This window comes from Macaca fascicularis, chromosome 15, assembly GCF_037993035.2.
Source record: "Macaca fascicularis isolate 582-1 chromosome 15, T2T-MFA8v1.1".
NCBI classification, from domain to species: Eukaryota; Metazoa; Chordata; class Mammalia; order Primates; family Cercopithecidae; genus Macaca; species Macaca fascicularis.
Genome location: NC_088389.1, coordinates 35775567 through 35800873, shown reverse-complemented (window position 1 = coordinate 35800873; position 25307 = coordinate 35775567). Strand labels below are relative to the sequence as shown.

The 25307-nt window shown below is 50.3% G+C and overlaps 2 protein-coding genes across 11 annotated transcripts in view; one reads left to right on the top strand and one right to left on the bottom strand.

Annotated features, from left to right (window-relative positions):
* Positions 1-11467, top strand: part of MORN5 (MORN repeat containing 5) — a 41468-nt gene extending 30001 nt beyond the window's left edge. For both annotated transcript variants that reach the window (XM_005580885.5, XM_015436759.4), the window contains one exon: positions 10255-11467. In XM_005580885.5, the coding sequence (XP_005580942.2) occupies positions 10255-10301 (47 nt within the window). In that variant the 3' untranslated portion in view covers positions 10302-11467. The remainder of the gene's footprint in view (positions 1-10254) is intronic.
* Positions 1-25307, bottom strand: part of LHX6 (LIM homeobox 6) — a 41619-nt gene that overhangs the window by 2224 nt on the left and 14088 nt on the right. For 4 of the 9 annotated variants that reach the window (XM_005580886.5, XM_045373780.3, XM_045373783.3 and 1 more), the window contains 5 exons: positions 24401-24501; positions 24092-24187; positions 23725-23899; positions 19813-19916; positions 12941-15155 (listed from right to left, as the gene is read on the bottom strand). In XM_005580886.5, coding sequence (XP_005580943.1) covers positions 15135-15155; positions 19813-19916; positions 23725-23899; positions 24092-24187; positions 24401-24501 — 497 coding nt within the window. In that variant the 3' untranslated portion in view covers positions 12941-15134. Of the gene's footprint in view, positions 1-12940; positions 15156-17557; positions 19178-19812; positions 19917-23724; positions 23900-24091; positions 24188-24400; positions 24502-25307 lie in introns of those variants that run through there. The other 5 variants (XM_005580887.5, XM_074016633.1, XM_005580889.5 and 2 more) reach the window with 3 other exon arrangements.

Sequence of the window (25307 nt, the reverse complement as noted above, 5' to 3'; positions counted from 1 at the left end):
TTGGAGACCCCACCTCCATTATTTCCACATATTAAAACAAAGTGTATCCACACGAAATATAAATCCCACATTAAATATACAAATTTTGCTGTTGCTTGGTAAACTGCTTTACTACGAGTCTTCAACAATTGGCCATGATTTCCTGAGAGTCATGCATACTGGAGAATTCTCAAAAAATGAGGAAATTGAGCCTACAAATGGATGTCAAGTGTAATAAAATTGTTTTGATTTCTACATTTAATAATTAAGTCTGAATGCATTAATTATAACATTTATTAATTTCAGTTTTGTAGTTTCTCTTTTTTTCTATTTAGAGCCAATCATCTTTTTCTAAGCCTTTTACATTTGAATAGGCCTTAAGAAGCTTGTGGGTGCTTGGCCCAGCCCTCTGCCCAGCCCAGAAGATGCTCTTCTATGGGGAAAAGCCAGAGCAGCCCCAAGGCCTTCCACCTCCCTGCCCTGTGGCGGGCTTTGCCTAGGCAATGACTCCTCAGTCAATATTGACAATGCGGTGGTCTTGGCCTCTGGCCACCACCACTGCCAGCAAAGTTCAAAGCCTCTTTCTTGTCGGGAGTGGTGATGGGGATGCCTGGGCATTGCTGCCCTCACTGTGGCACTGCCGTGGCCCTGCCCCACCAGTTCATGTAGGCTGCATTTGCACAGAGGGTGTGGCAGGGCGATGGATGGGACCCATGGGTGCCCACAAGCTGGGGAGCCTGCTTTGCAATGTACCCCCGATCCCAGCCTGGAGTCCTCTGAGGATGGGCCTAGACCCCCCAAAAGATGACAGCCCCTATGACAGAAGCTTCCTTCCTCCAAGGCCTGGCCCAGCCCTGTGCTCACTGCCACCCTGGCATTCGGCATGAGCCCTGGGCTGTCTCTGGCATGAACCCTGGGCTTCCTGGGTTGGAAGTGCCTCTGCCCTCTGCATGTGAAGATACACACTGAGACTTTAGGGACTCACATCCTGCCACATTCAGCCAGTCGCATGAGCCACACACCATGTGCACACCTCCCCTCAGCTGCAGCCACTCCCACACTCACACACACATCTCTTCATGCTTATGCTGGTGTGAGAGCAGTTGGATGGAAATACACACACCTGTGTCTGTGCACACACTCGCAGCTTCTCCGAGCATGACTCTGGTGCCAGACACACTGAGCCCTTCCCTCTGCCCTGATGGAAGGAATTGGGGCAAATCATTTCACCCCTCAGTTTCCTCATCATAATTGGAGACAGCTCCATCTCACTCACTGAGGAGAGGAAGAATGTAGCCCCCGACATACACGCGGAGCTGGGCACCTCCTAAGTGCCTGGCCAGTGTGAGCTCTGCCACTCTCCCAAGGCAGACGCTTTGTTTCCTCTTGGTCTCCTCCCTTCTCTAGTCCCCATCCCAGCCTCCTCACTCACATAGGGTGGGAGCTGCATAGCAGCGGTAACCGCAGGTGTGCCCAGCCCAAAGGCGTGCCAAGAGCAGGCAGAGCCCAGCCTGTGGGTGTGCAGTGACCCCAATCTGCCTGCTTGCCTTCCCTGGGCTCGTCTGCCCTGGCTTGCCCTGCTGGCTTTGAACAAAAATTATTAGCTGAGCCATGGCCCTTGATCCTTATGGCACTGGTCCTCATGTGAAGGCCTCCTCCTCCCATAGGCTCCCCCCTCCATCCTGGCAGGGAACCAGAAGTCCTGGGGGTGTCCTGAGCGAGTCCCTTAAGGATGCTCCCCTACAGGCATCCAGTTTGGGAATGAAAGACCCATCACAATGGTGATTGTAGCTTCCATTCCTGGGTGCCCACCGAGTGCTGTTCATCCTGGTCAGTCCTCACTCTGCCCTCTGCAGAAAGTCTGGTGAAACCTGCTGCAAAGACGAGGAGCGTGACTCAGAGATGGGAGTGACATGCCCAAAATGACCCAGCGAGTCAGTGGCTCAGCATTGGATCCAGGCTTGTTCTGCTCCAGAACTCCTTCCAGTCTTTGCTGTGTTGCCACATGAACCCTGAAATCCCACCTTCACAAGATAACTTCTGGCGTTTCTTTTGGTTTTTGGCATTTCCTGTGCACCAAGTGCTGTGCTAACCTTTTTTAGGAATGATCTCACTTGGTCCTCATGCAAGCCTTCAAGGCAGGCATCTTTGTAGATGAGGAAATGAGACCAAGTGAGGTGTGAGGCCACTTGCTCAAGGTCTGTAAACTCGTGGCACAGAGTTCCAATGCCCAAGTTCTTAACCATCATACCACACTGCCCCCTCCCTGCTAACCCTCTGAAGAGCTGGTATTTCCATGCAGTGTTCTGAGACTTTCAGGATCTCTTTTTCCCCCAGCTCTGCACTGATCTGCAGGCTGCACTAATGTCACCCGGTGACCTGGGCACAGCTCAGCAGGCCCAGCACAGCTGTGCCCTGTACAGGTCAGTTCCTCCTCGCCTTCACTGAGAGACAAGTCCCAGGCCAGCCAGACTTTGAGCTTCCTGAGTGGGGTTAGTGCCCAGGTATGACCCCACACAACCCAGCCTCTCCAGGTAGTAGGGCTGCTCAATCTATTGCCTCAAGTCACAAAAGGAACCAGCAGCTGGCGGCCTTGAACTTGCCATTGGCATGCCTGCCTTGCCTTCTCACGAGCTCCGTTTGCCCAGGGTGGGGAAGAAATTCTTCCCCCTTTGTCAAAACCCCACAGGGTAAACCTATTGCTTTTATGTCCCCAAATTTACATTTCTTTATTCATTATTCACCATGTATTTATGAAATGCTTTCTGAGTGCTGGATCTGTGCTGGGCCCTGACGATCAAAGGTAAATGGTACAGGGCTGCCCCAGGCTGGAGGGGGTGACCACGTCCAACACTGTGACCTTGGCTCAGGGAAGGCTGACGTCCAGGTGGGGTCTGTGGGGGTAGGGGACAGCCAAGAGGGTATGAGGCCAAGCCCACACATTCATGGGGCCTTTAAGTGTGGACTGTGAACGACTGAAGGAAAACCCTGTTCATCAGACAACTCAAAATTCACACCCCTTTTCCTGACCATAGTGCCTTCAGCACGCTGTGAACTTACACTTTTTTGGAAGAAATCCTAGAATAACACACTCATATTACATTTGGTTGTTTGTGTTAAAAGTAGCAATTTGTCAGCCGGGCGCTGTGGCTCACCCCTGTAATCCTAACATTGTGGGAGGCCAAGGCGGGTGGATCATGAGGTCAAGAGATCTAGACCATCCTGGCCAACATGGTGAAACCCCATCTCTACTAAAAATACAAAAATTAGCCAGGCGTGGTGGTGCATGCCTGTAGTCCCAGCTACGCGGGAAACTGAGGCAGGAGAATCACTTGAACCTGGGAGGCAGAGGTTGTAGTGAGCCGAGATTGCGCCACTGCACTCCAGCCTGGTGACAGAGTAAGACTCCGTCTCAAAAAAAAAAAAAAAAAGTAGTAATTTGTCAAATGTAAATGTTTAAACTATTCTGTAATTGTTATCACCTTGCTTAGGCCTGTCTTCAATTTTGTATACACTAATACTACAAAATGGAAGGTACCTTGGGCCTCTCTTGTGCTCCGAGAGGCCCTGAACCCAAACTAGGTCCTGAAGGAGGAAGGGTGGTCCCTTGGGAACAGCATACGCAAAGGCACAGAGGCACTGGTGAGCATGCACATGGACTACTGCATTTTATAGCGTGAGGGGAGATGGGAGGGAAGTGGGGAGGGAAGCAGGCCTGGGAAGCAGGCCTGGGAAGTAGGGGGACCTGGCAACCTTGAAGGCCAGGCAGAGAAGTGGGGAGCCTTTTCAGGGAAGTTTTTCATTGCGGTAGCCCATAGTCAGATTTGGGGTCTCTCTTGCAGTACGTTTCTTTTCTTCTCTATAAAAAGCCCAGTTATCCTAATGACCTATGAGTGCAGGGCATGCAGGTGGCAGCAAGGTCACTTCCAAAGCTTCAGAACCGGAATAAAGACATCGTTCAGCCCCACAGGTAGACAGACCTAACCCTCAAGTGCACCTGGGTCCTGGCCGCACTCGCTGCTGGTCTCGGTCCCATCTGTCCCTAGCACTGGCCACAGGGCTGGCCACAGAATTGGGCTTGCCAATTCATTCATTAATTCAAAAGCTATCAACTGAGAACCTACTATGTGCCAGATGCTCTCCTAAGCACTGGGATATCGTAGTGAACAAGCAGGCAGGGCTCCTGGTCTCACTGGAGCTTATAGTCTGGATGGGGAAACAGACAACATGCACGTAAACAAATACATATGCAGGGAGTGGCTTATGCTATGGAGAAAATAAAATGAAGACAAGATGGAGTGACTGGGAGTGGAGGCAGTTAGATTAGGGTCATTGAGAAGGTGACATTTGAGTTGAGACCTAGATACCGAGAAGGGGGTGCATGGGAAATGTTTGTTGATGGCAACTGACACAAGTCAGAATGAAAAAGGCTTATTCCAGATTTCATCTGAGAGAGCATTTATAAGCGCCTACTGTATGCTGGGTCTAGTGGTCAACAAATCAGACATGGTCCCTGCACCGAGAGCTTACAGTCTAATGGGAGAGAAAAACATTATATAAGAAAATATTCAAGCGGGGCGCGGTGGCCCACGCCTGTAATCCCAGCACTCTAAGAGGCTGAGGCAGTGGATCACCTGAGGTCAGGAGTTTGAAACCAGCCTGGCCAACATGGAGAAACCCCATCTCTACTAAAAATACAAAAATTAGCCAGGCGTGGTGGCGCACACCTGTAATCCCAGTTATTTGGGAGGCTGAGGCAGGAGAATTTCTTGAACCCGTGAGATGGAGGCTGCAGTGAGTCGAGATTGCGTCACTGTACTCCAGCCTGGGCGACAGAGCAAAAACTCCATCTCAAAAAAAAAAAAAAAACACACAAGTATAGATTCAAAAATTGTGATCTGAGGGGACCATGAAAGAAAAGGGAGTGTGGGAGGCCAAGGCGGGCGGATCATGAGGTCAGGAGATTGAGACCATCCTGGCTAACATGGTGAACCCCTGTCTCTACTAAAAATACAAAAAGTTAGCCCAGCTACTTGGGAGGCTGAGGCAGGAGAATGGCGTGAACCCAGAAAGCGGAGCTTGCAGTGAGCTGAGATCACGCCACTAAACTCCAGCCTGGGTGACAGAGCGAGACTCCGTCTCAAAAAAAAAAAAAAAAAGAAAAAAAGAAAAAGGAGTGAATGATGTCAATCTGGATGTCTGGGTCTGTGAAGGGATGTCCACTCCTCTTAGAGAACATGAGAATCTCACCTTTTAGGGAGCGCTCTAGATTTTCATGTATTTCTTAAACTGTTTATTTGAAAGCAGTTAAATTAACAGAATTCTCGCAAAGATACTACACAGTTGTTAATACACCCCACACTCAATTTCCCTGTTATGACTATCTTACATTTCATGGAACATCTGTCACAATTAGTGAACTAATAGTGATGTTATGATTCACTAAAGCCCATACTTTTTACAGATGCCTTTTCCTAATGTCCATTTTCTATTCCAGGATCCCATCCTGTCTCCTTAGGCTCCACAGGGGCATAGCTGTTTCTTAGGCTTTCCTTGTTTTTGGTGACAGTTTTGGGGAGTACTGGTTAGATATTTTGTAGGATGCCCCTCAACTGGAATCTGTCTGATGTTTTTTCTCATGATTAGATTGGAGTTGTGGGTTTGGTAGGAAGATCACAGAAGTAAAGTGTCATTTTCATCCCATCCTATCAAGGGTCCAGACTGTCACCACGACTTACCAATGTTGCTGTTAACCTTGGTCGCCTGACTGAGGTAGTGTTTGTGAGGTTTCTCCATTATAAAGTTACTTTCCCCTCCTCCCTTTCCATACTGTACTCTTTGAAAGTCACTACGGGCTGGGCGCGGTGGCTCAAGCCTGTAATCCCAGCACTTTGGGAGGCCGAGACGGGCGGATCACGAGGTCAGGAGATCGAGACCATCCTGGCTAACACGGTGAAACACCGTCTCTACTAAAAAAAATACAAAAAGCTAGCCGGGCGAGGTGGCGGGCGCCTGTAGTCCCAGCTACTCAGGAGGCTGAGGCAGGAGAATGGCGGGAAACCGGGAGGCGGAGCTTGCAGTGAGCTGAGATCCAGCCACTGCACTCCAGCCTGGGTGACAGAGCGAGACTCCGTCTCAAAAAAAAAAAAAAAAAAAAAAAAAAGAAAGTCACTACGCACAGTCATGCTTCAGAAGTGGGGATTTGTGCTCCAACTCTTTGAGGACAGAGTACATAAATTACTTGGAATTCTCCTGCATGGATTTATATATTCTGATTTTTATGCATTTTTGCCAGTATCTTTATGCAAGGTCTTTTTGCTTTTCAGGAGTTCAAGAACCCTGTTGGTATTTCTAGGAACCTAGAACTTTTATTTTATTTATTTATTTATTTATTTATTTAGAGACAGGGTCTCAACTCTGTCACCCAGGCGATCACAGCTTACCACAGCCTCAATCACCCCAGGCTCAGGTGATCCTCTCACCTCAACCTCCTGAGTAGCTGGGACCACAGGCCCTTGCCACCATGCCCAGCTAATTTTTCTATTTTTTGTAGAGAGGTGGTTTTGCCATGTTGCCCAGGCTGGATTAAAACTCCCAGGCTCAAGCAACCTGTCCACCTCGGCCTCCCAAAGGGTTGGGAATATAGTTGTGAGCCACCACGTCCAGCTGAGGTATCTTATTTCAATTAACAAAATGCATGAAGTTACCAAGACATTAAATTGGAGGGTAGGAAAAAAGCCAGACTTTTTTTTTTTTTTTTTTTTTCTTTTGAGACAGAGTCTTGCTCTGTCGCCATGCTGGAGTGCAGTGGCGCAATCTCGGCTCACTGCAACCTCCGCCTCCTCGGCTCAAGTGATTCTCCTGCCTCAGCTTCCCGAGTGCCTGCCACCATGCCCGGCTCATTTTTGTATTTTTGTAGAGATGAGGTTTCACCACGTTGGCCAGGATGGCCTTGATCTCTTGACGTCATGATCCACCCACCTCAGTCTCCCAAAGTGCTGGGATTACAGGCGTGAGCCACCGTGCCTGGCAAAGGCCAATAATTATGTTAATTTTTTTTCTATTGTCAATACCCATTAGTGAAAGAAGATTTGGGAAATAAAAGCAGAAAGAGAAACTCTCGTCCCACTATGCAGGGCTATTATTCACATTTCAATTTAATTTTTCTTCTGTGCACAGTTATTACATAGGATATACTATGTGTACTTTTATTTCTTGTCTCTTCTTGCCATTTTTCTTTTGCTTATTATCACATCAAAAACATTTTCCCCATGCTGCTATACAAACTTCATAATAATTATTTTCAGTAGCTGTTAAATATCCCCTCACGTGTCTTACAGTATCCACTCCCTGAATCTAGCACGATGCCTGGTACATAATTATTTGTTAAATGAATGCCCATACAACAAAATAATCATTCCCTCATTTTTAGAAATGTACATCATTTTCCTTTTCCCTGATTCTAAATAGTTCCGAGACAAATAGATCATCCCTTTAAGATAGTGTCCCAGAGTGGAATTACCATGCCAGCAGGGACCAAAAATTTTTAAGATCAATGCACCAAACCAGAAATCTTCCATCTCTCTGCACCACCAGCAGTTGTGCCAAGGGTAATAATTTACAATTGATTAAAGAGTTTGTGGGGTGTTTTTTCCCCCATCTTTTTTCTCCCTCCTTTCCCTCTCCCCTCCTACCAAAAAGGGAAGAAATTATCTGAGAAGGTGAAGATGTTCTCAGACAATCATATTAACATATTCCAACAATCGCAATTTGCAAAATAGTAATCACAACTCCCAGGATCTGGGAGGCATTAATCAAAGCTGCAGGTTTAATTCCATTTTAAATATTGATGAAATGTGCTTCGGCAGCCTCACCCTGGCGTGGCAGGGCCAGGGGAGCCGCAGAGAGGCGCAGGGGAGGCGAAGGGAGGGTTGGTGAGCAGCTGCTGGGAGGGGAGGCATCTGTGATTCAAATTGGTGGCTGTACAGCCAGGTAGAGAGTGAAAGGGGTAGTGAAGAGGGCTGTTAAGTCCATTGCTGTCAATTTTTAACGATCAGGGAGGGGCCTGAGGACTGGTTCAGCACAATAAACCCAGTTTGTCTGGTTTCAGGGGTTACTGCTGAAGAGGTTGCAGCTGCACTGATTCGAATAGCCTGGAGACTTCAGAACTGTAATTATCAACCAGGCTGCTCACAGTGTGGCAAAAGTGGGCTCCACCAGCGCTTAACTCCTTGTGTGCTGACACATCATCGCTGCTTTCCCCACCCCTGGGTTTCCCAGCCTCAGCGGGGACTCCCAGGCAGCCTCCCCAGAGGAAACTGAGGCTCACTGGCTGCTTACCAGAGTGTGCCAGGCAGCAAGCTGTTTTCCTTAGGTCTCATGTAAAGAAATGGTGGGGAGGTGGTTAGTGATATGGGGGCAGTCTCAGCTCCTGACGTGCTCACATCTGCCCTGGGGTGAGAGGTCAGGCTGCAGAGCCTGGTGAACCTTGGTTTGAATCCACTGGCGATGGACTTAGGACAAGGCTCTCCCCTACCCGACTGGGCTGTTACAGAGATCCAATGAGACACAGTGTCTGCAAAGCACCAAGCACACATAGGCTGTCTGTGAACTTCCATCTCTCTGGCCCTGGGTCTGGTGCCTTTCACAGAAAAGGAAGGCATCCCTAGCAGGGGATCTGATTCATGAAGCTTTCCGCCGGCCCTCTGTGTTTCAGCTCTCAGGGAGTGCCCTTGTTCCCAAGCATCTGCCATTTGTCACCCAAGGAGGGTGGGCAGACCTATCCTCCCATCTCTTAGGCAGGAGGCACTGGGCTAGACACAGGGAAAGGAGAGGAGGCAAGAACTCCTCCAGTGCTCTGGCCCTCAGGAGAACTGGTTAAAGGCAGGGAGTGGCACCAAGGGAAGGGAGGAGTGGCGGGAAGGTGGAAAGGCAGGAAGGCAGGGAGGAGGCAGCGTGGTGTGAAAAGAGTATGGGCAGCTGGAAGGACGTTGCAGGAAGGATGTGCAGGACTCATTGACCCTCCTCCTGGAAGGAATGTAACCCCAAGAGACATTCTCCACATATCCATGAAGGGGTGTGGCCAAGAACGCTTGTCCCAGCATTGTTCCTGGTAGTGGGACTTGCAGGCAACCTCCGCAGCCACCACCAGCACGGAGAGGAAAATGTGACGGAAGCCAAGCATGGAATATTAGGTAGCAGTAAGAAGCAAAGAGCTGGATGTACACACAGCAACAAGAATAGGTCTTGAGTGAAAAATGTGAGACATAATGAAAGCCACAGCACAATGCCATTTCTGTAAATTAAAAACACACTTGTACACAAAACAACAGCACATATTTTACAGAGCAGCATGCATTTTGAGGAGTCTCTATCCCACCACTGGAGTAAGTCCCTGTAGTGGTGGAGGAGGGACCCAGTGTGGGTTTGGAGGAGAAAGGAGGAAAAATGAAAATAAAGTAAATCCACAGAAGGGTCTTGTACAGAGAGATGATGGCAGCATGCTGTGGACTGAAGAATGTGATTCAAGTCTCTCTATTTGAGGTTTAAAAAACAGCATAGGCTTTATAGCTGGACAATCCTAGGTTCCAGTCTGAGCTCTCTCACATACTGATCCTGTGGCTGTGGACAAGTGCCTTGGCCTCTGCGAGCGTCTGTTTGTTCATCTGTAAAATGGTGGAGAAGGCTTGCCCATTGGGTGGTTGGTCATGAAGATTAAACTAAGGAGACACTGCGTTTAGGGCCTTCAGGGCACAGCCAGGAGCTCCTGCTCCTCTCCATTCCCCACTGAAAGGCCTGAAGTAAACAAGAGGGTGTTAGTCCCCTGGGGAAACCATGGGTCCTTGAAAGGGTCAAGAATGGAGAGCCTAGAAAGGAAATGAAAACCTCAGGACTCTGTCTCCTAGCACCACCAGCAAGGCCTAGACCCGCTGTCCTGGGGCTATCGTGTGTGGGCTGTCAGACCAGGCAAGTGCCCAACTGTGAAGCAGCTGCTCTCTGCCTGTGAGGATGAGTCCAGCTTAGGGTGGCCAGACCGTCTCATGCTTGCCTCCACCAGCAGCACCCAGTTAGAAACCCTTCTGTGTTCAATTTCCCCAAGACCAAGCACTCCAAGGCATTCAGTGTAAATGAAAGGTCTGTTCCTCCCCACACAAAGCTAAACAGACTGGCCATCCACAGACCATCCCAGTCCCAAGGCCCCACCTGGGAACCCCCCAGGCCAGGGAAGGTCCCAGCGAGCACCAAGCATGACCAGCTCTTCCTCTTTCCTTGCAGATGATGACGAGCACGAGTGGATCACCCGTACCTGTCGAAAGGGCTAGGACGAGATTTTGAGTCACAGGCCCAAGCTGTGAACTCTGTGGCTGCCTCCACCAGAGGTTTCCATCTGCCCTGCTGGCACTGGCTGCCCTGGGGGACAGGCTGTAGTTCTAGAACCTGACTTTTAACTTAGGAATAAAGACTTTCTGCAGTCAGTGGCCCCAAGTGTATTTGCCTTAAAAGATTGTTTCTCAGTGGGCATCATTTCACCTAGACAAAATTGTGAGCTATAGATATTCCCAGGACCCACCCTAGACCTCCCAATCAGAATCTCTGGGAATGGGGCCCAGTAATTTGCACTCCCAGCATTTTGCATGCATCTGAACGTTTGAGAACCATCTCTTTATAATACATAGACGTAATTGAGCACTAACCGGTGCAGGTAGTGTGTGTGCATTATCTCCACTCCTCAAAACAGCCTTGCAAGGGGAAGGCTTTTGCGGATGAGGAATCTGAAGTTCAGAGAGACAGAGTGACTTGCTTGGTCTCAGAGGGCAGTAGGACCTGATCACTGTACCCAGTCCTGCAGCAGTCATGGGTTCTTAGTTTCTGTTTCTGGTTGGGCCAGTGAAGCCCCTTCCTCATCCCTCTTTTCCGCTTATCACTAGAGACAGAAACTAAAAACCATGGCTTCAGGCTGCTGAAAGTCTAAAACAAAACAGAACAGAAAAACAACAACAACAAATAAGGTGGGTTGGACAAGCTTGTTAGGCCCAAGAATGATTACTCAGGCCTGTCTTTCCCTCTTGGCAGCTCCCCCATTTCCTAAGCACAGAATCAGCATGGTGCCATAGAAAGAATGTGGCTTTGGAGGCTGGGCATGGTGGCTCACGCCTCTAATCCCAGCACTTTGGGAGGCCAAGGTGGGCAGATCATATGAGGCCAGGAGTTTGAGACCAGCCTGGCCAACATAGTGAAACCCCACCTCTACTAAAAATACAAAAATTAGCTGGGCATGGTGGCATGTGCCTGTAATGCCAGCTACTTGGGAGGCTGAGGCACCAGAATTGCTTGAACACGGGAGGTGGAAGTTGCAGTAAGCCGAGATTGCACCATGGTACTCCAGCCTGGGTGACAGAGCGAAACTCTGTCTCAAAAAAAAAAAAAAAAAAAAAAAAGATTGTGGCTTTGGCATCATATAAAAAATGGTTGTAATAATGCTTTAAAACAATACAGTAGCCGTGTGGTTAAATAATACAAGTAAGGGACCTGGCGCATAGTAGGTATTCAACATGTGTTTGCTTGAAAGAACAACTTGTTAGTGGTGCATATAATCGTTTCTCAAAATCATCCCGGTGGTCACATTTGTCAGCTAAAAATCAGAAGAGGAAGCGACAACATGTTCCAGGGCCACACATGGGCCATATGCATCCTGGATCTTTGTCTAACTGTTCCTCCTTAGAGGTTGCTAGATCCTGTCACCCCCTGTGCTCTGTCCCCTGGCTCACCAGGGCTGCCCAGTGGAGGCAGAACAGTGAGTCAGGCTTGGAAGGCAGGAGAGGAAATTGGATCTCAAACTAGGGACCTGGAGGCGTCATGCTGGGGCAGAGCCAGGAGGCAGCGGGAAGGGAGGCCTGGGCTCACTCTCAGCTGCACCAGGGAGCAGACTTGGGATGATCACCTCTCCCCAAGACGCCAGTCACCTTGGTAGATAGAGTTGAGCTCCACTGGTGGTTTCCAAACTGTATTTTGAAAACAGAAGGGACATTCATGTAAAGAAACACACAACTAAACTCACATATTTTCAAAGATACACATGTATCTAAACATTTGAAAATGGATTGGAAGAGCAGATGTATGAGGAGCAAGAAATGGGGTCAGGATGGCAGATTTAAAAACTAATAGAATAAAGAGAGGGGCCCTGCAGTCAGTGACTCATGTGCACCATGGGCTGAGGTTTCTGAGCAACTCATTTCTGTGCAGGGCCACAGCAGGCCAGGGAAGCCTCTGCATTCTGCAGGGCAGCTCTGCTCTCCACACCAGGAGCTTTAGCTTGAGCAAATGATTCTGCTGCTGAAAGAAATTTGACAACCACCAGAAAGATGCTCTTTCACTCCTCAGGTTACGAGGTGGCTCTGGAGCCTGACAAAACCACTGTAAGACCCAGTCTTGTGCAGAAGCTGGGGCCCTGCTGCCCATTCCATATTCCTTTAACTTCACCCTATTAAATGCTTCCCCATCTTCCAAATAGGCTCCTCTGCACCTCCCTCCCTGCCCCACCCTCTTGCTTACCTATTCTGTGACCTTCTCGTCTGCTACGATCCAGCTCTAATACCCACCCCCTTGGCTCTCACAGTATTTGCCAGACCGAGAGCTCCTCCAGGGCAGGGTCTGGCTGGGAGCCTTTTCTGAGAGTGCAGAGCCAGCGCGGGGTCCAGTAGAGAGTGTGTGTTCAGAGACTGGAACGGAGGGCATCAAGCAGCCTGATTCCCTCCAAAGCTTAGATAAGAAGCAGGTGTGACTGAGTACTTAGAGAAGAAATCCATCATCAGGCCTCTACAATGCATTGTTTACTAACTGGGAAATAGTACCAGTTTCCCAGGAAGGAGGATTACACTGTCCAGCAGCGCACGTATGCTGGGAGCCAGGGACCTAAGCCCTTCACCAGAGAGCAGGAAAGACATGGAATCCCATCATGTTCTGGATTTCAGTGCCAGCACTTCTACTTGCATTAACTTTATTACACAAATAAGACATTTACAAAGCACGACATGAAAGGTATGTAACAAAACAGACATTGGTTTTACAAAAAAAGTGCTTACAATTTTTTTCTCTGTATGTGTGTTTTCCCCTTTTTTTTTTTTTTTTTTTGTATTTAAATAAATAGTCTTGATGGCCTGTACGTTCCCAGGCTGCTCTTAACAGGGTAGTGGAGACATGTTTGAACTGTAACATGCTACGACCACATAATCCACGCAAGGAATAGACCCTGAGGAGAGGCTCAAGGCAGAGTGGGTGTTGGGTGACCCTGGGCAGGGCTTGGCTGGCCACTTACCACACGGTTGCCACTGGGGCCTTGATGATCAGGAGCAAAAATCAAAGGAAAGATTTGAGCTCCCCAAGGCCAGGGATTTGGCCCTGGTTGCTCCTGTTAATGTCAGCGCCTAGCACAGCGCTGGGCACAAGTTACCACTGGCTGAGTGCTGAGCTGAGCTGTACTCACCACGTTCTGAGTGGTGCCTGTTCTTTGCCCTCAGTCAGCTGTCACCATCTTTGGAAGGGAGAGGAAGCAGGTTCCCTTCTTGGGCTGCACCTGTGCCTAGCCCGCCTGTAGATCCCAGAGCAAAAATGACATATAGGCTTTCATTTTAAGTGCCAACTTCAAGCATTTCAACTCTGAAACCTTATCCAGACTTAGTGAGATAGAGCTGCCATTGATTAGCAACGTCTGCCATGGGTAAAAACAGAGACAACGGCTGCGTAGGTACCATGAACTTGCTTTCCCTGTCCTAGAGTCTCCTTCCAAAAGCAACATAACAGGTTAACCACAGGAGGAAGGCAGACTTGGGCTAAAACATGCTGATTAGTAACCTCTAGTGGAAAATGCATCAGGACACCAGGTAGTTCTAGAATTACAGGATAAGCTTGGGACAAATGGGCATCCCCTGAAAACATAAATCATGGTCATGTGTAGCCTGAGCCCTTTTGTTTGGGGTGGAAGAGTTGTAGCAGGATGGATGTTATGCAGCTGTGACTGGCCTCTGTTCTCAGGGGTGGGTGGGGCTGGCTCCAGGAAGTATTGGTGGGGAAGCTCAGAGGTGCCAGTTGGAATCCTGAGCTTGGCACTCTCACCTAGGCAATGGGCACCCTCTCTCTACTTAGAGATGGATCCAGGGTTAACATTCTGACTACCATTTCACTGGGCTCTGTTCCCTTTCCCCCATGAGGGATCCCCCTTCCATCGAGAAGACCTGGCCCAAGCACCACTATGAGAGGTCAACAAGTAGCCAACAGGGGTCCCCAACTCTAACCTGTCCAAACATTTAGAAGAGTCATGGCACAGATCGAATACCATCTCTGCTATGTTTCCTACATATACGTTGGATAATTAGGTAGGGGTAGGGTCTCTCCCTGACCCCAGAGTTTTCTCTTTCCTCTCCTTAAAATGGCTAGTGCCTCTTCTGGTCCAATATGTCACCGCCCTCTCCTTGATTTCCAAACCAGTGGGGGTGTTTCTTCTCCCCATTCCCTGTCTATCCCCCCTGCCTCCTAGTCTGGGCAGGCCTCTATCTCTGCCCTATTGGGCCTCTCAGGGTTGGTCACTGTCTCTTCTCTTTCTGAATTAACTTGACATAACCAGACAGATGGAAATGATAAAATTAGAACATAGCTTTCCTTTGGGGACATCCCACAAACACTGTAGAGTTTTCCAGACAAAAGCAACAGAGTGGATAACATTGGGGGTTGTCAGCTATTCAGAATTCAGAGATGGTTCCAAGGAAGTAGTAAATAAAGGCCAATGTGGGGGGGGAAACCTGTAAATTAGAAGGCCGTTGGCGTTGCACAACTCAGTTCCGCCTTTTGCTATTGTAATCAGCTGAAGTTGAAGAGGACTCCTGTTTAAATGGGAAAAGCAGGCTGTTTCCACCCTGATTCCAGATTTCAGGGAGTTCTGCCTTCCAAAAGGAGGACTCTGTGGTGCTCCTGGTGGGTTCTGGTTCTCAGCAGGAGAGGGAAAGGCCAGGCCTCAGGAACCGACCTGGTGGTGGGCAGGATGGTGGACGGGGGTGGATGCGGAGGTGGGTGGATTCCTGGCCGCAGCTTGGACACTGGATCTCAGCGGCTGAGGGGCAGCTGTGGGGCGCCCACGGGCAGATGCGGAAGTGCCGGCAGCGTTAGTACTGAAAAAGGATGACCTGCAAGAGGAGGGCATGGGAGGTGGCTGAGCTGGGGGCCTGCCCCACCCTGCCGCCCCCCAGAGAACCTCACAGAGAAGAAGGGTGGACTCGGCCCAGATCTGAGTTTAAATCCTGGCTCTGTCAGCTGACTTGCTGTGGGACCTTGGGCAACTCACTTCACCTCTCTGAGCTTGTTTCCTCACCTTTAAAACAAGGATGACAAAATCTCTCTCTGAGAATCAGAGAGATTCAATGAGATACAACAGCAGCAGCAAAAGCCTTCTGGGCATTTCACCCTGCACCTTCCGTGCCTGATTTCATGGAAGCTGCACCACAGCCCTGTGAGGGAGTTCCAACATTCTATTTTACAGGGAGGGCACTCAGGCTCAAAGAGGTGGAAGCAAGTGAGCCCATGGGCACACGGCGAGGAAGAGGACCTGGCACTGGAGGCCAGGCCTGGCCCACAGCAAGCTCTCCCTACCAAAGCACATTGCCTCTACCTCTCCAAAGTCACCGTGACCGTAGTGGCTGACTGCTTATTACCCACCGGGCCATGGGCTAAGCACTTCACATGCGCTTAATCTTCACATGCACAAAGCCTAGAACTGCGTGGCTCAGACATGCTGGGCACCCAATATACCGTGGGAGATCAGGACTGTCTGTCCGTCTCCCCCTTCCACTCCCGCCTCTAGCACTTGGTTGACATCTCACTGCTGCTGACACAGCCAGTTCCCTGAAGTTCAGGTCAAGGATCACTGGCTGGCTGGTTAATGGCGATGTGTCATTTCACAGTAAAGTGTGAGGGGCATCTGGTGGGCATGACCACATGGCTGTTCCCTTTCTGATCAGGAATGTTACTTGCCCAGAATTGGTTATCACAAGGAGGTGATGGAGGAAAGCAATGATGATGATCTCCATAACAGTGATCATGATCATAACCAACACCTAGGGAGCATTTTCTGTGTACCAGGCTCCGTGCTGGGCTCTTTACACACATTATGCATTTATTCTCTGCAGCAACCCTAGGGAGTAGGAACTATTATTATCCCCAGTTTGCAGATGTAGAAACTGCAGCTCAGAGAAACTAATTGCATTCCCAGATCTCACAGGAAGGAGGTGGCAGAGCTGGGATTCCGAGTTGGCCTAAATCCAGAGTGGCCAGGGTGGGCATTCCTTCCCCATCCTGGCCACGGCTCCATTTTGGACTCCAGGATGCCTGGCTGTTAGCCCTTATTAAGAGAAGCTCTCTCAAGAGTGGTGACCCTGGTAGGACCCTTCCCCTCCATGGGCCTGTCTCCTCCACTGATCAATGACAGCTTGGCCCTGATTTCTGAGAACTTTCCAAGTGTTGAATTTGTGGGATCAGGGGACATAACTGGGAAGAAATATGGATCTGGAACCTCACAGGCACCAAATGATGATGCAGTGGAGGCAGGGGATGCTCCCCTGAGTGCTCAGAGCACTGTTCTCCAGGCCAGGCCAGTGGTGGTCTAGATGAGTGGGTTCAGGGGCCAGCCCCAGGGAGACACTGAGTCTCCTCACAGCTAGGCAGGCTCAGGCCTGGAGGGACTTGGAAGAAAGCCCAGGCAATTCTGTGCTGGCCACACACATCCCACACTCTGCCACCCACCAAGCCCCAGGAATCTGAAGAGTTGTGGTTAAGAAAAGTCCCTAGGAGCTGGCAGAAAGGCCTGACAGTGAGAGGACAGAAGGTCACAAAGGAGGGAGAGACACTTTCATGCAGACTTTCTGGATGCAAAGTTGGGGACACAGCCCAGCAAGGGAAAACTCTGGCTCAGCAGCCAAAACCAGGGGCCAGAAACTGTCTATAGCCAAAACTGACAGCCCCCAGCGTGGCTTATCCCCCAGGCTAAACGAAACAGAACCACAAGCTTAGTCGAGCAACCAGGAGGCAAAGGCTCCTCTCCAAGCACTGAGCCCAGCCCTCTGCACCTCCAGGGCCCACTCCCTGCCCTCCATATAATGTCCAAGACCCTCTCTCGATGATCCTTTGTTCTGTGGCCCCCATCGGCTCTCCCCACTTCCCTGGACTTCAGCCATACTGAACACCCCCCGGGGTCCCCTCCGACCCAAACTCCTCCATGCTCTGGGCCTTTGCACATGCTGTTCTCTTGATGTGGAATGCCCTTCTTCTTGTCCCCTGTCTTTCCCCTAGAGCTCACCTCCCCCTCTTCTGGGTCCTCTGAGGTCATGTTTCTCGCCTACTCCAGCTGCCCATTCCCCTGCAATGTAGCTGCCCACATCCCGTGCTAAGCCACAAGCTCCCTGAGGTCAGGGATCATGTCAGCTCACTTCTGCAGTCCCAGAGCCAGGTCTAATAGGATGAATCCCCTCCCACAGGAAGGGACAGCTCTGGGGCAGGTGGCTGTAGGATCCAGGCCAGTTCGGCCCATGCTCACATTGTGATTCTGGATGAGCACTGCTCTGTCTGAGCCTCAGGTTCTGCAAGTATGAAATGGAGGTCATCACAATCATCCTCCCAGGGAGACTATGAAGGATGAGTTCGGAGAGAGGGCTGTGTACACAGTAAAGCGCTGCACAAAAGGAAGCAATTACTGAACCACGCAGACTTCAGAGTCCGACAAACTCACTGCATCCCTGCACAAGTCATGTCACCTCTCTGAATCTGTTTATCTCTTTACAATGAGAAGGCCATCTCTATGTCCACAAAGTGGCTGTGAGGTGTGAACCAGATGCCATGTGACAAGTAGCTGCCTTGAACAGAAGGAGCTCAGCAAACAGCAGCTCTTCCTGTGAATGTGACAGTCTCAGCGGCAATGATGTTCCTGGAGCATGCTCACTCATTACAGATTCTACGGGATTTTGCGTTAGGCACTACCATTTACTTACAAATGTATCTGTCCAGGGCTGTCTGTACCTCCACACCATACACATTCTCCTGTGGTGCCCGGCACAGAGAGCTCAGTACATACTAGGTGTATTGAGCTCAATCAGGAGGCCGAGCCAGAAGTACCATCCTAAAGGAGCGGTCCCCACCCCGGCTGCCCATTAGAATCACACAGGCTGAGTATTACACACGCAAATCCCTATATACCACCCCATCAGACTCTCTGAGAGCGAGGCTTAGGAATCTCTGCCCAGGTGATTCTGAGCACACCAAGACTGGGATCTGCTGAACTGGAGGGCTCTTGACTCCAGCCCTAATGCTCTGACCCTCTCCCTCAGGACTGCCACACCCACTGACCTACAGGGTTCCCTGCCTCCTACTGGGTGTCCTCCAACCCAGCAGTCTCCGAAGACTGCTACAGTGATGTTTCTGCAACAGGCCCTCCAGGACCCCACACTGCCGCAGGATAAAATATAGACTCTTCCACCTGGCAGCCTCAAGGCTCTTGCTTTCCTCCTGTCATCCTCCCAGATGTGCCTGCCAACAATGCTGAATGGCTCAGGGTTCCCTGAGAGCTCTGGTGTCTCATGCCTTCCCTGATGCCTCAGCTTTCAGGCCTGGCCTTAGAGGTTGCCTCCTCTGGGAAGTCTTCCCTGCCTCTCTCCTTTGCCCCCCTCCCCCTCCCCAGCTCCCATGGCTTCCCCTGTCACACTGTATTGTAACTGTTGGGATCTGCCTCCCCCTCCAGACTCTGGCCTCCTCAAGGGCAGGGACCACACTTTACTCATTTCCACTCCTGGCAACAGACTCAGGGATGCTGGGAACAGACAGGACATAGGAAATGTCTCCAAATAAACAAGTGAATTAAAAAATGCAAGGTTCGGCCAGGCTCGGTGGCTCATGCCTGTAATCCCAGCACTTTGGGAGGCTGAGGTGGGTGGATCACCTGAGGTCAGGAGTTCAAGACCAGCCTGGCCTACATGGCGAAAACCCCATCTCTACTAAAAATACAAAAAAAAAAAAAAAAATAGCTGGGCGTGGTGGCAGATGCCTGTAATCCCAGCTACTTCGGGAGGCTGAGGCAGAAGAATCGCTTGAACCCAGGAGGCGCAGGTTGCAGTGAGTCAAGATTGTGCCATTGCACTCCAGCCTAGGCGATAAGAGTGAAACTCTGTCAAAAAAAACAACAAAAAAAAGCAAGGTTCTCAGCCAGTCTCTGACTTTGAGCTATCTGGGCCTCAATATTCCCATTTCTAAAATGAAAGGGTTGTCTGAGAGCACTGGCTTTCAAGGCTAACTGTGAGGTGTCTTGGAGCTGGGAGGGAAGTGAGGCTCCTCCTCTCTCCATGGTTTCACAGAGCAGCTCCATTCACCTTCATCTGTACTATGGGCAAGTTTAAACAAAGGGTTGCAGTGCTTCAGAAACAATACCTTGAAGCCCTGGAATGGGGACAGCTAAGCACCCTTTTTCCTAAAGCCTGAGACAACCAGAAATCCTGGCTCCACAGAGGAGGCCCTGCCAGTTGACCAAGGTCACTGGCTGGCCAGCTATCCCTGAGCCCCATCAGCTCAGGATATTCACTCCCAACAGACAAGAACGAAAAGGAGGAACCAGTGAGATGATGGGAAGTAGGGTGATGAGTGATGTAAGCCCTCCCTGGAATCTCAAAGCTTGAGTAAAGGAAATTCACAAATCTGAGACAGAGAAGGGCAGCATGGTACCAAATTGTTAACAGGGGATGCTGCCAGAAGCCCATCCCCGACAGGGTGGCTCTGACCCACCAGACCCAACCTGGCTCCATTTACCTTCTCACCCCGGTTGGAGAGCGGCCCATCCATATCGGCTTTGAGGTGGACGGGGGGTGCGGTGTAAGGCAGCCGGCAGTGCACCTGCCCGCACTGTACCTGACCTGTGGACGAGAGGATGCCTTGGAGCTCATCCCCCAGGCTACACACAGGATCCCACCTGCCCCGAGCTCTGCAAACTGGAGCCCTGAAACCAGTTTCATCTCTGCCACTTACCTCCTGGGTAACCCTGGGCAAGATTTCAGTAGGATTGGTTGTGATGCCTTTTTTTTTTTTTTTTTTTTTGAGACAGAGTCTCACCTTGTCACTCAGGCTGGAGTGCAGTGGCACGATCTTGGCTCACTGCAAGCTCTGCCTCCCGGGTTCACGCCATTCTCCTGCCTCAGCCTCCCGAGTAGCTGGGACTACAGGCGCCCACCACCACGCCCGGCTAATTTTTTGTACTTTTAGTAGAGACGGGGTTTCACCATGTTAGCCAGGATGGTCTCGATCTCCTGTTCTCATGATCCGCCCGCCTTGGCCTCCCAAAGTGCTGAAATTACAGGAGTGAGCCACCGCGCCCGGCCAGTTGTGATGCTCTTTATAGTTTATGAAAAGCTATGTGATAGCGAGGTATAAGCATCTAGCTCACTGATAAACACTCCTAAATAAATATGTGCTTTCATATTCATGCACACACAAGCAAGGCTGTACCCTGCCTATTCAGGCCCTGCAAGCAAGGCTGTGCCCCATCTATTCACACCCTCCCTCAGTAAGTTTGTATCTCTTAGGTATCACCATGACTTTACCCATGCCTCTTAGAGGACTCTGTACTCATATGTCACCACTCTCTTTATAACTGCAACCAACACCAACATCTACCCCCTACCCTCCCTGTCTTCCTCCCCGCTTTATTTTATTTCCTTAGCACTTATCATCTGACTTAACTGCATTTTTTTTTTTTTTTTGAGACAGAGTCTCACTCTGTCACCCAGGCTGGAGGGCAGCGGCATCATCACTGCTCGCTACAACCTCTGCCTCCTGGGTTCAAGTGATTCTCCCACCTTAGCCTCCCAAGTAGCTGGGACTACAGGCATGCGCCATCACACTCAGCTAATTTTTGTTTTTTTGGTATAGAGGGGGTTTCACCATATTGGCCAGGCTGGTCTCGAACTCCTGACCTCAAGTGATCTGCCCGCCTCGGCCTCCCAAAGTGCTGGGATTACAGGCATGAGCCACCACGCCCAGCCTGGCTTACTGCATATTTTTATTATTTATTTTATATTATCTGTCTTTGCCAACTAGAATGCAAGCTCCATGAGGGCAGGATTTTTTGTCTGTTTTCTAGATTCTAGATCTTTGTGGATTTCCAGCACCTAGAGTGAGGCATGGCATTTAGTAAGTACTCTTAAGTATTTGCTGAACGAATTTCCATACCATATTCCAACATCTAAAACTGTTGGGGAAAGTCCACCTTTGGGTCGGATCCAAATTTCTCATGCTTCAGCCTGTTTATCAATACAGCAGAGAAGTCCATTGCTGGTCTCTTCTTTAGGCTTCATTCTCTTTGGTCACAGGGAAAGGGCATTGTAGAGACACTTACAACTGATATATAAACCAGGACAAGTCACTGTTCCCTTCTGAGCCACAGTTCTCCCATTTGTAGAATAAAGAAGTTACATGAAATTGGGAGTTCTTCACCTGGGGTGTTCAAGGAGTCCATATACAACTTCAGATTACTTGGAAAATGTATGTACATCTGCATTTTTCTGCGTCTGGTTCCAAAGCTTTTATCAGATTCCAAGCTCGAAGCCTCCAGGAAACTCAGTATTCTGTGACTTTAGTTAACTGCAGAGCAAACTCTACAGAAAAACTCATTTTTCTGGGGTCTGGTTCTAACACTTTCATTAGCTTCCCAGCTCAAGGCTTCAGAAAATTCACAACTCCATGACTATAGTTTACCATAGAGCAAACTGCTGTGGTGACTCTCAGTCAGTCATGCAGCAAGAGGTGCAGGTGCACACAACCCCAACCTCTTCTTCCCCAAGCTGAGTTCCACCACAAAGGTAAGAGGAGAGGGCACCTCAGCCTCTTCTCTAAGCATCAAAGACAGATCTAAGTTTGGTCAACAGAGTGTACGGACAGAGTCTTGGCGGGGACTCTGGAAATCATGGCCCCAAATCCAAAGGGATCATCTAGATTTCTTATTGACTTTACACCAAGTATTACCAGGTAGCTCAGAACCCTGGTACTTATAGAGCTCCTGATCCTTGGCACCTTTAACAGGCTCTGTGCAGCCTGAATATAGTCATTGTTTAGAAAAGAAAGGGGGAAAATGTCACTCCTACTGAGCAGATAGTTCAGAAATGGAACTATATAGAGACATGGTTTCCAACTGGCAGCCCAGTGCGGAGACAGGGCTCTGCACTCCTAGTTCTGCCAACCAAAACCACTCCTACCATCACAAGAGCAGCCAATACTTATGCAGCACTTGCTGAATGTTGAACACTTTCAATTGGTTACCTCATTTGATGCTCAGAACACTGCTTTGAGATACTCTTATTATCCTCATTTTTACAGATGAGGGAATGAGTATTCAAGAAAGCTAAGAAACTCACCCACTGTCACACAGCTAGTAAATGGCAGGGCTGGGATGTGAAGCCTGGCAATCTGACACCAAAGCCCACACTTGATCATTAAGGCATACAGGCTCCCACTAACTTACAGTGGGCCCTTGGTTTCCTCATCTATTCAAGGAGATGGTGGCCTCTGATGTTTAGAGACGCAGTCAGTAGAGTATATGGCATATGGTCAGTAAGCAGCAGTTCTCTCTCTGATTTCCCTTCTTTTTCCCTGTTACATGGAGCCAAAGAAGGGAGGATTTGTGTGTGTGGGCATCGTAGTCATTTCTATTTTTTGGTCATGCTCAGCATGGAGGAAACAATTGATGGGAATAACTTCAAAGGGAAAGACAAATCTGTGATAGGCACCTGCTCAGCAGCAGATGCACTGAACACTAATTCTCCAGAAATCCCCGGGGCTCCTCCCTCACTCCTCCAGGTTCCCACTCACAAGTCACTTCACCATGACCCGCTTGCCCCTGCATCTCCACCACAGTGCTCCCTGCCACGGACATGCCTGCTCCCTCCCTATGATTTTATCATCTCCACCATCTCCCACGCTGGAGTAAGCCCCAGGAGCACAGCAGCTTTGGTCTACTGTGTTCACTGTCGTATGCCAGTGCAAAGAACACAGACGGCACTAAAGATATAGCTACTGAATGCATGTATGGTGTCTCACAACCCTGTGAGGCAGGCATTATTGACATCCCAGGTTACACATGAGGAAACCAGGGCTCAAGGAGGTTAGGTGACTTGCCAAAGGCCTCACACCCTGGACACTCCCACCACAGTGGCCTTCTGCACCCCAAAACACACCCACGCCACGATGCTTTCTGGGCCAGGGCCTGCGTGCATTCCGTTCCCCCCACTTCAGGTACCTCACTAAATCCTATCCATCCTTTCAGTCTCTGCTTGCTGAGGGGCAGCCCAGCCCCTTCCCTTCCACCCCGCAGCATCTCCAGTCACTTGCATCCAGCACCTTTCCTACAGAAATCATCCCACTTAAAACGACACGCCTAGTTATTTTTCCATGCCCACCAGAACGCAGGCTGCACAGACTGGGTGCTTTGAAAGTATTTTTTGAATGGCTAAATCGCTTGCCTCTACGAAGGACTCCGCTCCACCAAGGCACAGCCGAAGATTTTACCCCTCTTCCCCCAACTCCTAGATCCAAATGACTTCGGGTCCCGCTTCTTCACCCACGAGGCTCCCCAAGGCCCCCCACCCCACACCTCGGCCTCAGCCGCCCACGCGCGCTCCTCTGCCCCCCCTCCCCGCAGGCCCAGCGGCTCCGGGCGCTGCGGTTACTTACTCTCAATGTAGCCGTGCAGAGTGACCATGCGCGCCCGCTCGGGGCTGCTGAACGGGGTGTAGTGGATGTCGTCGGACAGGGCGGAGGGAAGGCGGGAAGGGGGCGCCCCCGAGGGCGGCACTGGGTGTTGCGGCGTGTGCTTTTTATGACGCGCCCGGCAGTTTTGAAACCACACCTGGAACGACAGCCTCGGCAGCCTCAGCCTCGCTGAAAAGAGTCGGACGCGCCGCCAGGGTACCCCAGGCGGGACCGCCTCGTCGCCTCCTGGAGAAGGATGGCCACGTGCACGCACGACCCTCCGCGCCGAGCCCAGCTACGAGCTCCGGGGCGTGCCCGCGGTCCCCAGGCCCCGCCCACCCCGTCCCACCTGGATGACTCTCCGGCTGAGGCCAGTCATGTCCGCCAGCTTCTGCAGCGTCTGAGCGTCGGGATTGTTGTCCTGCGCGAACTGCGCCTGCATAACCTGCGGGGCGGGGAGGGCGGTGAGGCGCCCGCCCGCGGAGACTCCGAGACCCCGGCCCAATCAGCGGCGCCAGCCCGCAGGCCACGCCCCAGGCAGCTGCGGCCCCTCCCCGCCACCCGGGTCCGGGCAGAGGGGTGGAGCCAGGAGACCTTTTCGGCCCCGCCCACTTTCGGCCCCGCCCACGCCCCCGCCGCCCGCGGCTTGCCACGGTACCTGCAGCTGTTCAGCGGTGAAGGACGTCCGCGCGCGCTTGGCCGGCTTGGGTTGACTGTCCTGTTCCGAGGGCACTGCCCCCTCCAACGTGAGGCCGTTCCCTGGGGGCGATAGAAGCGGCTGACCACGCGTTCCCATCTCTTCTAGTGGCAGCCTGGAAAGGACGGGGGTGGGGGGAGCTTGTCCCTGGAAGGGTGAGGAGCGGGAGTTGGCTGGGAGTGGGGATCCCAGGGTCCTAGTCCCTGAGCTCAGTCTTTGGGGAAGGGGTTTCTAAGCGTCCGCTCAGTACTGGACACTTCTTACACGACTGGACCACGTCTTACAGCCCTGAGAAGAGGTGGCGTTACCTCTTTATACATGGGAGGAAACTGAGGCTCGGAGAGAAGGAAAGCCCCTGCTCTGGCTCTTTCGACTAGAAGCTGAAAGCTAGCTGACCCTAATGCCCCAAACTGGGCTCCATCCTGGCGAAACTGGGGGAAACCAAAGGCTAGAGGAGATAGGATGCAAGCAAGTAATGGAACTATGCTCCTAATTTTGTACAAATGAGCGGAAGGAAAAAAGGTTGTAAGAATATACAACAAGGTGTTGACAGTGGTTTACTTTCCAGGAATGTGATTATGGAAACTTTTTACTTTCAGTATTCCTGTAACTTTTGAGGTTTTTTTTTTTAAAAAAAGCATATGTTGCCTTACTTCTCTAAGGGTGAATTTTGTTAACCGGAGTATATGTTAGATATTATTTTTCCACTCATATTACTTTTACAATCATACTAAAACACTAACTATATTCCCATTTTATTTTTAATACTTCATTGTTCTGAATATCCTCAAAGTCTTAGAAAATTTCCATAAGCACAAAGAAGAAAATAAAAATCACCAGTAATTTCAGCACTCAGAAATAACCATTG